Source organism: Amblyomma maculatum, unplaced genomic scaffold (assembly GCF_055883805.1).
Source record: "Amblyomma maculatum isolate TAMU_Amacu unplaced genomic scaffold, ASM5588380v1 scaffold_13, whole genome shotgun sequence".
Taxonomy (NCBI): Eukaryota; Metazoa; Arthropoda; class Arachnida; order Ixodida; family Ixodidae; genus Amblyomma; species Amblyomma maculatum.
In genome coordinates, this window is record NW_028146738.1 from 3,467,778 (window position 1) to 3,481,469 (window position 13,692).

The 13,692-nt window shown below is 44.0% G+C and overlaps 1 protein-coding gene across 2 annotated transcripts in view; it reads right to left on the reverse strand.

The window, feature by feature from the left end:
- Positions 1–13,692, reverse strand: part of LOC146172109 (uncharacterized) — a 224,921-nt gene that overhangs the window by 187,436 nt on the left and 23,793 nt on the right. For both annotated transcript variants that reach the window (XR_014702432.1, XM_084585729.1), the window contains exon 3: positions 5,223–5,459. Coding sequence is in view for 1 of the 2 variants with exons in the window: in XM_084585729.1 (XP_084441855.1) it covers positions 5,223–5,459 (237 nt within the window). In the remaining variant the exon portion in view is untranslated. The remainder of the gene's footprint in view (positions 1–5,222; positions 5,460–13,692) is intronic.

Here is a 13,692-nt window from a genome sequence, read left to right on the forward strand (position 1 = left end):
TGGATTATAACAGCTGTCGACCACCTCACACGCTACGCTGAGACAGCACCTGTACCGACTGGTTCCGCTGAAGACGTAGCCAATTTCTTTTTGCGATCAATTGTATTGCGTCATGGCGCTCCTCAGGTGCTCCTGAGTGACCGCGATACAGCCTTCTTATCGAAAGTCGTTGCCAAGTTCTTCACGCGTCATCCACCATTCATAAGACAACCTGAAGCTACCATCCCCAGACTAACGGTCTGACTGAGCGATTTCATCGCACCTTGTCAGACATGATATCCATGTACATCACACCAGATCATCAAAATTGGGACACTATTCTACCATTCGTAACATTCGCCTATAACACAGCAGTACATCGGACTACCGGTTATTCTCCATTTTTCCTCGTTTATGGCCGTCCTCCCACTAGAATTCGACACTTCCTTCTTTCTACGCCCGACTACTCCACATCAGTACATACCCATTTTTTATCTCGTGTGGCCAGATGCCGTCATCTTGCCTGCCTCAACACGGCAGCGTGCCAGGAATACCGCAAGACTCGCTATGATTGTACACATCGAGTGATCTCTTTTCGTCCTGGCGACGAAGTACTGCTCTATACACCATTGCGCACCCCTTGCCTTAGTGACAAATTCCATCACCGCTACGTAGGTCCCTATGAGGTCATAAGCCAAACTTCCCCAGTGAAATACAAAGTGACGCCTGTTGATCCCCCAGCTGATCGACGCCAAAGTGGAACTGAAATTGTTCATGTGTCTCGCTTGAAACCGTTTGTGCGCCGCGATACATCGCTTAGTTAGGAGCGGCCAGGCTGGCCGCTTCCGACCCCCCGGGCAGATTGTGTGAGCCTTCCGTGGATGTTCTTTAATTTGTACATGCCATGATCTTCCTCTTTCATTTGTACATACCATCATCATCGTCCCGTGGCGCCACCTCCGGCACGCGCCTGGGTTTTGTCATCGGATTAAAACGCTAGACAAGGCATCGCTGGCCTTGCCGTCACGACCTTGCTGTCTCAACCTAGCCTTCTATCACAAGATATATATATATATATATATATATATATATTGCAAGGAAGATTATACAGCGCCGACACAAACGATGATGAAGACTGCTGGGTTCCTGGCCGATCAGCTGGCACACGCACGGGAAGCTCGGTCTGTCTTTTTCGGACGAGATTGTGCTTCGCTCTACGATCGTCTTGTGTCACCGGTCACCATCTCCTGTCCTCCGATCAACCCCTAATAAACCCCTCTGCATTTGATGGAGGTGCCAGGGTACGACTTTTACACAGTGCACAGTCAGTTGCCCTATTGTCTGGAAACATGGGGTGGTACATATAAAACATACCTAGATCCTGTTTCTCGCCTTCAAAAACGAGCCATTCGTATAATAACTTATTCAAATAGTACATACCCCAGTAAGCCACTCTTTCAGCAGCTTCGCATCCTACTGCTATCAATGGCATATAAACTGAAGATAGCTGAAATAGCAAACATTGTAATAAAATCTAACCCCTGCCCCTTAGTTTATTTAGATTACCAAAGAAACAAACAAGATCTGCAAATAACAGCCTAACAAATAACAACCACCTTGTTATAATATGTACGGCCGGAGACTTCTACAATATTGTGGAGCCCATGTGTGGAATGAAGTCCCAAATGAAGTTATAACTTTCCGGCATCTTTAAAACACTAATTTCCACGGGAATGTCGGAATGAATTATATTGTGTGTGCTAATTTTAAAGTTTTTCATTACGAGGTCTGGAGTAACATAGTACTTGTTTTGTATTTGCACCCATAACTAGCCGTAAAGGCTATGGGTCCATTCAACCAACTGTTCGTGTAGTTTCTCTGAACAATATTAAAGAAAAAAACAAATTAAAAAAATTATTAATTTCACTACATCAATTGAAACGTTAGCTGCAGCCAAAACAATGTGCAGCCACGTTATGTGCTTGTCTTGGTAGCATCAATGCGTGGTAGGCATGCTTGCTATACATGTTATCAGTGCCACTCAGAGCACGAGGATTAACAAGGCGATGATATTGTAAGATTTAGTGTATTACTGGCTTTATTCTGCCTCACACAGTTTAACAATCATTGTTAAATGAAATAGTGACAAATGAGTAAGACAAATGTTTGAACGTTTGCTGTAGTGTGATAGCAAAGCCTTTCTTACAGGCATGTTGAATTTTGAAGATTCTCCGAATTCCCTTTCCTTACCTGGGCCTATAAGAAATTGCCAACACCGCAAAGCTGGCTTTTGCCTTGCTGGCATTCCTAAGTGCAGGCATCAGATCACTTCACACTGCTAAACGTAGGGGCTGCCATTTGTTTTTATTTTTGTTTTCAGATTTTCACCCTGTCCGAGTGCTTTGAAAGTGCCCGGTAGGATAGCCACGTCTTTCTCTAACCTTGCTCCATTTGTAGCAGAGCTGTTATCCTCTCCATGGGGGCACACCACATGCCTATCCATGTGCTGCAGGCAATGCATGCTGTGGAAATATCTGGCCACCTTTGCTCCACAATGATGAGCATTAACCGATGCAACACTGTGCCGGTTCAAAATGTGCCGCCAGAGCTTTCTTAAGCCACAAAACAGAGGCAGCATTTTGTACACAGTCGGTCATCGGTAGCGTGTTGCACGCGAGATACGTGCAAGTCAAGAACATGGTCAGAGCTTGGCCGTTACTTAGGGTCACCGCAGTTTCCTATCAATGAGAAAGTTCAGTCTTTACAGATATACATGCAAAGCAGTTCACCATATGTGGCTTCTCTCACACTTTTTTTACATTCAGTTCTATGGGAAACCAACCAAGTGGTATCACACTGCTCATATTACAGTAAAACCTTGTTAATCCGTAGTTGGCCGGAACTCAGAAAAAGTATGTACTAAACGGTACTATGGCTTAACAGGAGTAGCATCAAATTATCCACTTACCAGCCAAAAAACAAGTGGAAATAGGCAGTAGGTTTAAAAAAAAATGCAGCTTTTATTTTGCACTGCAAAGTTGGTAATCTTAGTCTGATGCCGCGGTGCTCCAGCAGCGACAACAGCAGTTATACATTCAACCTTCCATTGAAATCACACGACGATTACTGCCGAGCAATTCAAAGGTTCAAACATGGATAATGCTATGGCTAGGATAGGCAGGCACACAAGCTGCGCGAACAACCGAAGTGCGGAGCGAATCAAGCGAGCACCACCTGCTAACGCGGCCGTTGCCTTACTGCGTATTATGCAGGAGTAACCTGTATGTTTCAGGTTAAAGAACACACCACACCTTTCAGCACAGTTTCAGTGCCGCATTACAAACATGAAGTCCCTACATCACAACCAGAAAATCACAGGTGATGATTGGGCTGTGGATCTGCTGGCAGTGCTTTTCCTATAAGCATCAGGCAGACTAATATTATGAACCTTCAGTGGATACTGGAAAATCGTGATCAATTTTGCTTAATGTAATGAGAAGAGGAAATAACTGCATGAGTGTGAATGAAAGTGTCCCAGGATCAACCCTATCGCATGGCGCCGGCGCGATCTCCTGACACCTCGATCAGCGATGGCGCCCCTGGCAGCCGCTCTTGTCTTGGGCGGCAGTTTCATGACCGTTAGAGTATTGAAGGACTCTGCCGTGGCACACTACTGCGTGTGGCCAGTGCATACGTGCTCACTTGTCCCGATGCAACAGGTCTATATACTGACTTCCAGCATGTGCGCCATCTATGGAGTCAAGGGGATCTGGGTATGAGCAGTGGAACGTGCGGTGGCAGATGATAACTGATTGCTGTACATTTAAACTTTCTGTGATGAAGGTTGACGGTGGACATAATGAAGATGCCATCCATTAACACAAGATTGTGGGCCCTCCTGTAACAGGGTTACTGACACTGCTTTCACTTCTTTGGTCCAAAAGGGAGATAAGATTGGCAGGACCCTCTTTAACAACATGGGCTGGAAGGTCACATTGCTTATTTATGCGACATTGATGTTGGTGTAAGTGAGAAGGGGAGAAAGCAGGTGGATACTGATTCATCCCAACAGAGTAAAGTGACGCCTAACATGGAAAAATGAGGGAACGTGTGCAACGAAGCGGAATGCTTGTGACACATGGACGCATGTTCGTGCATCAGGCATCGCTCGGACAAATACCAGGGGTTATACCCTCGAGAAACATGCAAGTTAATACGGGCAGTGCGCTCTACATCTCAAGACACTTTACGCTGCACAGTGCTAAATGAGAGAGCAGAGTGCCCTTGCAGATAAGAAATTGGCAACTATATAAAATATTTAAAAAGAAATATGTGCACTTCCAGGTCTAAAGTTCAGAATACTGCTTTCTAATATAGCAGAACACAAAAAAATGACTAAAGTTTGATATCGTCCCATTAATAGGAGACTGCATATCAATAAACAATGGCTTCGGCACAGTGCCAGAACAAAGCCTAATTTGAAAGTTGCATACATATTTACATCACGTTTTTGTTATGTGATGCCTTGCTTGTAGCTATCTTAAAACAATTACTCAAATAAAGATACCTACAAAACACGTATGTCAACCTGTATGCATATCATTTACACAATACATTCTGTGACGAAGAAATCACTGCCCGCAAAGCTACAGACGGCTCTCGAAGTTTATTCTGCGAACGTACTCTCACTTGAGTGCACTTATGTTATATTGTTTAACAAATTCAGAGTGCACTTTTCGTGAGAGACACTCCCCACAAGTGCACTTTAGTTTACGGACTTAAATGGGCTATTACTAAACATGACTGGAACCAGCATTTCGAAAAGCATCAGCTCTCAGTGAAACTAAAATCCCCACAACCATAAATATGTAGCCTATTCAGAATTTCAAAATGCCACACGCAATACTTCTATGTGGTCCTCTGATCACTTTTTCAGTTGCACGATATTCATTTTTGAATTTTTAAACATTATTTTTTTTCCTATATTCAGCTTCAAACCTTTGTAATCCACTTCCTTTTTTCATATTTTACACCTTGGTACTACCCAAGCTGTGTTTGATTAGCTACTTTTCTTCTTTTCGCTCTTCTTGTGCGAGTACTTACAACGTATTCTCTTCTCATTCACCTTTCATACTTTTCTTTTGCATACCCCTCCAAAATATCTCACGTGCATCAGGTTAGCAGTTAAGGTAAAAATGAAGTAACTAAGCCATGTGCAGACCAGTTCAAAATTAAACCCCTACCTGGTGGTATTGTAAGACCAGTTGAACCACATCGGAGCTGGCCACTCAATTATGCAGTCCATCTGGTATATGGGCTCTTCGTAAAGGTTCTTCACCACCTTCCTGTACACATCACTGAGCACAAATGTTGCTTTTTCATCACACAGGGGTGCCTGTTGTGCCGTAAGATACCAGTCATGACTCTCCTCCTCATCCGAGATGAGCAACGACAGCTGGAGCTCCAGCTGCGATGGTGTTCTGCACAAGCAACAAGAAATCACAGCACAAAATTGAGTGAGGAGCAATGTCAAACCGGTCAGCCAAACTGTCAGCCTTTCTAGGGACACCAAAGAAAGACTGAAGCTGCAGCTGACAAACAGATTGCTGTCATAGAAAGCAGTGATGAGTTAAGCTAGGTAATGTGAAAAAAGAGAGACAGTGGCATCACCTGCCAAAACCACTTTTTACAAGAAACTAAGATCACATTACTGCAGTTTTTTTCATTCCAGATCTCTGATGCAAGGTCACTGCATCATTTCCAAATGATGATAGGGATCACAAGCTTGGATCCCGTGGCAGAAAAGAAAAAAAAGTGTTCAAATTTTAAGCATAATTTAAGAAGGAAAGAAGCCAACAGTCGGCGAGGCCAAGGAAAGCATTGGGAATTGTACTTTGTTTTTCTATTTTTTAATTTTTACTTGGGTAATCACAGAAATAACGCATCCTCCGAATAACGCGTCCGAGCACCGGACGCGTTATTCGGAGGTCGAGGGTTCGGTTCTCACCATCGGCACATTGTTTTTCTTCTACTTTCAGTTTAATTATCTTTCCCCTGAACAGATTCCATTACTAATTTCTGTGATTACCCAAGTAAAAATTAAAAAATCGAAAGACATAAAGTACAATCCCCAATGCTTTCCTTGGCCTCGCCGACTGTTGGCTTCTTTCCTTCATGTATTATAACGAGCACCCTCATTTCCCCTTCCTTTATGTGCTTGTAGCTTACGGGGGTCTCTGTTCTAGCAGTCTTGAAGCCATTGGTAGCATAAGAGGGTTCTAGCACAGCTTTTGTCCTCGCTCTTGATCACGTTCTACGTGACACTGGCGGTAACACAGGACGTTCCACGTCCGCCGCTATGGTTGAGGGTGGCGCTGGTGAACACTCTCAAGGTTCGTATATAGACAACATTAATAATCAAGAAAGTAGCAGGGGGGACAGCGGCCGATGTAGCTCAGTTGGAAGAGCACCGGAAGCAATATTCGGAGGTTGTGGGTTCGGTTCCCACCATCGGCACGTTTTTTCTTCTACTTTCAGTTTAATTATCTTTCCCCTAAACAGATTCCATTACTAATTTCTTTGATTACCCAAGCATAATTTAAGTTACACCAAACTCTATAACATCAATTTCTTTTTTTTATTTTGCCATGAGTACAAAACAAATTTGGCGAGCTGCCCTGAATGCCAAAATAATAACTGTCAAGAAAACAACCTGACCATAGCTAATACTCATTTTCAACAGCACAAGAGGCACCTGTACACATGGACTTCACCAGACGGTCTGATCAGGAATCAGACTGATTATATTCTTTGCAGGCAGAGATGGAGAAGTGCTACACAAGCAGTAAAAACAAGGCCAGGGGCCGATTGTGGCACTGATCATCAGCTTCTTGTTGCCAAATTTAAGCTTCGATTGAGGAAAACACAGAAAACTAGAAGGCCTTTCAGGTATGATCTGGATCAAATTTCATCAGAATATGCTGTGGAAGTGAGGAATCGATTTCAAGAATTAGATCTAGAAGACAGAGAGCCTGAAGAGATGTGGACTGATGTTTGTGATATAATACAAGAAGTTGCTACTAAGGTAGTTCCAAAGCAAAAGAAATGCAAGAAAGCAAACTGGTTATCTGAAGAGGCTTAGCAAATAGCTGAGGAAAGGAGGATGGCAAAAGTTATGGAGCAAAGAGAAAGATACAAGGTTCTCAATGCAGATTTTCAGAAAATAGCAAGAAGAGATAAGAATGCCTTCCTGAACATACAGTGCCAAGCAGTTGAGAACAACAACCAATTGAGGAACACAAGAGCTCTGTATAAGACAATCAAAGATATGAAAGGAAGCTTCTGCGCTAAGCTGGGCGTTATAATGGAAAAAGAAGGCAGGGACCTCAATGAAGCCTCAGAGATAAAGAAAAGGTGGGAGGAATACACAGAAGAACTGTACAAGAAGGACCCGGACGTGCAAACACAACATAAGACGGTTGTGATTACTGATCTCGAGCTGGGCATCCTGAAGAGTGAAGTTTAATGGGCCTTAGCCAGCCTTGCTAAGAATAAAGCTAGCAGAATTGACGGCATTCCAGCTGAGTTGCTTCAAAACCTCAACCATGACGACGCTGTTAACATTCTGTATACATTATGTCAACAAATTTGGAGAACCCTGCAGTGGCCACATAATTGGAGGTCAGTTTACATCCCCATTCCAAAGAAAGGCAGTGCCAATGATTGTTCCAACTACTGCACGATCGCGCTTATTTCGCATGCTAGCAAGGTGATGTTGAAAATCCTCCAAGGTAGGCTGCAGCAGTATGTGGATCGCAAGCTTCCGGACATGCAAGCTGAGTTTCGCAAGGGCAGAGGAACTAGAAACCACATTGCCAACCTTAGCTGGATCATGGATAAAGCAAGAGAGTTCCAGAAACCCATCTACTTCTGCTTTATTGATTATGCGAAATCGTTTGACTGTGTAGATCACAGCAGATTGTGGCAAGCTCTCCAATAGATGGGAGTTCCAATTCACCTCATCTGTCTCCTCAGGAAGCTATATGAAGGGCAAGGGGCAATAGTCAGAACTGGGCATGGTCTTACTGATTGGTTTCCGATTGAGAAAGGAGTGAGAGAAGGCTGCATACTGTCGCCCTGCCTATTTAACCTATATGCCGAGTGCATCATGATGAAGGCCAGTCTGGACGAGACTTCAGCTGGAGTGAAGATTGCTGGGAAACGTATCAACAACCTTAGATATGCGGATGATACCACTTATATGGCAGAAAGTGAAGTGGAACTCAAGAGACTTCTGATGCGCGTACAAGAAGACAGTGAGAAGTTTGGGCTTAAACTGCACATTAAAAAGACAAAGATTATGGCGTCTTGCTCTATCAAGTAATGGAGCATCAAGGGAGAAGCAGTGGAAGCTGCGATAGATTTTCTCTTGGGCTCCAAGATTACCCTGGAAGGAGACTGCAGCCATGAAATTAGGAGACGCCTGCTTCTGGGAAAGAGAGCCATGGCTAGCCTTGACCGCCCAATAATGAGCGTAGACATTACACTGCCAACCAAGATCCGTATAACTCATGCTATGGTCTTTCCAGTTGTGATGTATGGATGCGAGAGTTGAACTGTGAAGAAGGTTGACCGCCGAAGAATTGACGCGTTTGAATTGTGGTGCTGGCGGAGACTCTTGCGAGTTCTTTGGACGGCCAGAAGATCAAATCAGTTGATATCGTCGACCATAAACCCTGACTGCTCATTGGAGCGTCAAATTCTAATGTTAAAGCTCAGCTACTTTGGTCATCTGATGAGAAGAGAGGAATTGCTGGAGAAAGATTTTATTTTGGGAAAGGTTGAGGGTCACCATGAAAGGGGTAGGCAGCAAACACGATGGTTAGATGGCATCTTCGAGGCATTGCAGATGAAGTTATGTCATGTTAGGAAGATAGAGAGAGACCGGAAAGCGTGGCGTGATATGGTCCATAGGGTCACTAAGAGTCGGACAAGACAGAACGACTGAACTGCACTGATAACAAGAGCCTTGATGCTGTGTAAAAGCAGAAAGCTCTTTAAAAAAATAACAGCGCGAACAATGGGGATGAAGGCTAGAGAAACACAGGACAAGCATCCCCGTTGTTCGCTCTATTACTTATTTTTAAATATATCACTAACTCGCCCGCCTAGCTATTGTGCAGAATGATCACCACGAGCATGAGCAGCAGAAATATTCTTTTTAAAAGTGTCCTTATCTCCGTTCTCAGCCATGTCTGGACACTGCAAACTAATATGCATTTAACATGGTCACAGATATTAAATATATTTGCCAGTGCTTGGCAGAACAATGGCAGTGAAAGCTGGATCAGTTTGGAAATTGAGCACCGGTACAAGAGCTGTTATAATGCGTGCATCATTGTAACAGTACCACATGGCATGCAACTGAATAGCTCGTGTACTGTACATAGTGGATTACAAGTAAGCCTATATACTGTATATGAAAAGCCCTAAAAACATGACAGCTCACACAAGGTCAGGCCAAACTCGCCTCGTCTCTTATTTACTCTTAGCATGCCTTGAACAATGTCATCATCCTCATCATCAGTCGGAATATACCAAGTGCAGGGACACTTGGTATATACCACAGCAGCGGACATGGAATGTTATCCGTTAGCATGATTGTCACATAGAAGGTCATCTAGCGGGAATGGGAGCTTGTAATAACTGTCTTGTACAACCTATGATAATGTCCTCATTAAGCTAACCAGCAAAAAAAATGCAGAATAACTAAAGATCTCTCATGTGCTCTTTCGCATCAATTACAGCGACTGAGGTAATGATTCTTCCCACATTTCCGGAAGTAGAATTGCACCTAAAATGATTATGAGGAAACCGAGCACATCACATCAACAATTACGGGCCATTAGAATTACAAGCCGACACATCTTATAGCATTTGATTTTACTGGTGTGCAAAAAAACACTGGAAGAACAATGTCTACCTGTTCTAAATGCAAAATCACTTCTCCTGTAGAGCCTTGCATGGGTGTTTCTTATATGAACTGAAGCTACAGGCAATTTTCAAAGATAAGAACCGCAGGCATACAGAGGAAAGAACCTTAAATCTCCTCACCTGTAAAAGAGCTCTATGCACGTTACACTGCACTAGAAAAACAGCTACTTTTTAAATTTAGGCACATCTCAACAGAAAGTTTCTTCAGAAGATCACTCTTAGGCAAGTCTGCGTTCACATCTCCACAGTATGGATTTTGAAAACAAAGAAACAGATAAGGTGTTTAGCTCCAGTCCTCGTGACTTCAATACTTTTCTTGAGATGCCCGTATGTGGCATTCATATATACAGCCAGGTTGACTTCAGACATGGTAGTTGTGCAAAAGAACACACACAAGACTGGGTACAGGATGAGTGCGAGCACGACAAATTTTCCCTCCCTGTCGGCATTCATCAGATGTAGGTCTTACTTCCTGAAGAAATGAACCACAGCTACCATAAGTGTTGCATCCTTGCCAAAGAAGGCTTGACAACAGGTCTCGACAGAGCATCTATGCCTTAATGGCCCCTCTGCTGATTTTCAATATCTATTTTTGTAGCCACTCTTTGATTCACCTCCTTGACTCAAGAAGGCACAAATGTGAAAAAAAATTAAAAAATTCCAAGTTTATGCTTCAGAACTACTGCTCCTGTGGTTTATTTGTGTCAGGTTGCCTTGACACAGTTGTTATTGTACTAATGTTACAAAACATTTTTATTCTCCAACTATGCTCTAAACTGCATTTCTGCACTTAAAAAAAAAAGCATTGGGCTTCTAAGTGCTTTCAGGCAGAAGACTTATTTGCGCCCCCCTTTCTGTACAAAGGTTCTTAAAGGAAATTCACAGTCTTTCTGCGAAGCAAAATTTCTCTTCACCAGCGCAAAAAACACTACATGCAAGAAATTAAGCAGAGCAGCGAGCCAGGAGAACACTGGTTTATCTGTCTACTGCATGCAGACATGAAGAAAGCACTAGGCAATAATATGCAATTCAGAAGCATCAAATATTAAACTAAACATGATGCAAGGGAGTTATGGCAACCCAGAATACATGTGTGCTCAGAATGTGTTGTTGATTTGCATGCAGTGAGATGGATACAAAGGTGTCTGGCTCACGTTCGGACAATAATTTTTTTTTGTTCTTGCAATGCAAACATGTTTGCATCTATTTCAATGCAAAGCTAGCTTGAACAGTTTTGCGCATATGTAATAACGTTTTTCAGTCACTGCGACTCGCCGCAACAACTTTTCGACGAAGTGGATCACTTGAAACACGCGGGCAAGCCGCACATACACGAAGATTTATTTGGAACATTGAACGGATTACACTCTTAACCCCAAAACTTGTCATCATTCCGAACTGGCACATGCTTCCAAGAAAGAACAAACGCCCGCCAGTTTATGCAATGGAATTAGACCTAATTAAGCTAACCACCGCTGGTTTGGCAGAACAGCAGACGACAGTCATGAAGATGCACGCGATCGGGCCACACAAGTCTGATCATGCATTCAGCAAATCGTCGAAGTGTCCAGAACAGCATCATGTTATAGAAAGATATTCATGGCTGAAAACCGTACCACATGAATGAACATAGCCATTAACAGTAAAGCGACCTGTGCTGCATAAGCGCGAACTGGGCCGAGTGCTTCGACCGACTATCGGCAGCCACGAGACGTACCCGACATAGCGCCAGCATGCGAACGCGATGGTGTGCAGGAATGTAGGTAGCCATCAAAAAAAACAAAACAAAAAAACAACGCTAGACCGTAAGACAACTTACGTAACAACGAATTCATTACAGCACGCAGCTTGCGGGAAACAACAACTCATGACTTGCACAACTGCCGTCATTTTCGTTGTGACACGTAGATGGAATGCGCAAACGTGCACACGTAGCGCAGCACCTTTCGCGCGCAAGGTGCACGCGCAACACGCTGAGGAATGGCTGAAGGCCCGTTCACACTTGCGACTAGCAGCGGTCGCGCGACCGTTTTGGTCGAAAAGCGACAGTCGCAAATGGTCGCATCGGTCGAAAAGCGACTGCCGCGGGCCGATCGGTCACTGCTCGAATTTCTAGTCGCGCGACTACTAGTCGCAAACCATTTCTCCAATCAGCGAGGTCCCGGAGTACTAGATCGAGCACCTTCTCAATGCAATTAAAGGATACCCCTACCTTTTCAACAAACGGCATCCGGAATTCAAAGGCATGCAGGGAGAAGGATATGGCCTGGGAGGAGATTGGAAAGATATTCGTACTATCCGGTAAGCACTATGAACTTTAGAGAAATGGGTTTTTCACGCAGGCGCAACATTTTATATTGACACCGTCTATTCGTCGTTGGCGTTATCGTCTGAAAAAGCTGAAGTGTCTGGCAAGCGGCTGCTACCGACGTTCGCTGTCATCGCGCTGCAGCTTTCCTACTCCCAACTCGTTTTTCGAGAAGGCGACAGTCGCAAGTGTGAACATAGCTCCTCTCCTCTGGTCGCGCGACTACCAGTCGCGCGACTTCATCTAGTCGCAAGTGTGAATAACCGTCCTTGGAACAATGCGTATGACGTAATGATCACGGCAACAAAACGATAAGCAAGAAAACAGTCACCACCACTGCAAGACGCAAGACATATACTGTAAACGCTGGTTTTTGGTTTTGAAGGCAGCCAGACAGCAGATTGCCAACGTTGGGTGACACAAATTTCACAGCATCCTACAGACGCCGTACTGAATAATAATCACGGAGGAAACTTCCTTCCTCCATGATAACGATCCTACAACCGTTTCCAGCCCAAATGAAAGCAGAACGTCATCGTCGCAATCACGCGACGTCAGTTCCTTCGTTCTCGGTTGGCGTGGCAACAGCTAGGCGTTCCAAAATGCATATGGCGTCACGCATGTTCGTCGTCTGCCTCGGACTGGAGGAATGGGGTTCATTTGGCGTCGGCGTACCAGCAACGATGAACGACACGCACATGATGCACAACGCAGCAAACAGCATGCTTGCAGCTGTTGATGGGTATCACAAGGTGAGTATGTTACTAAAGCGCGTGCTTTTCGGCTCTAACCAAGTTCTTGTGTAAGCGAGATTTGAGAAATGCCAGTCTCTTGCGCTGACAACATAAATACATGTGGGAATAACCAACTAGTGTGCGTTAGGACCTTTCTAAATCAATAACTCTGGTGGCAAACATTGCCCCGTTTCTGGGCCAGCCGCTGTCAAGGGTTTATCGCTCGATCGAGCGATACACTTGACAGTCGTAAAGTGTTGTCTTAGTTAAACCGTTTTTCGCGGCGTTGTAAACAAGGCTGCTGGGATATAATGCGGGATGAACATGCAATTTCGAGAAATGCACAGAACTTTGAGGCGCAGTTGTTTCAGCCTTTCGTGACGCGACTATGTGTGCAACGGAATACTGCTGCGACACTGGCGCCTCATTTAATTCATATGTGCGTTCCAAATTGTGGCTCAGCTGCAGTGCATTGTTGCGGAGAGTTCTATGGAGAACGCGGAAGCGTTTACCGCAAATAATGTCATTTAAAGACAGCGACTGGAAATGACTGTGCTCTGTATTAATTGTACTGCTGCTTGATAGTAGCACTGAAGTAAATATGTATAGCGCAAAAACAATACTGCTATAACAGTTCATTTATTTCACCATATATATGATAGGAGCTCCTGAGTAAAA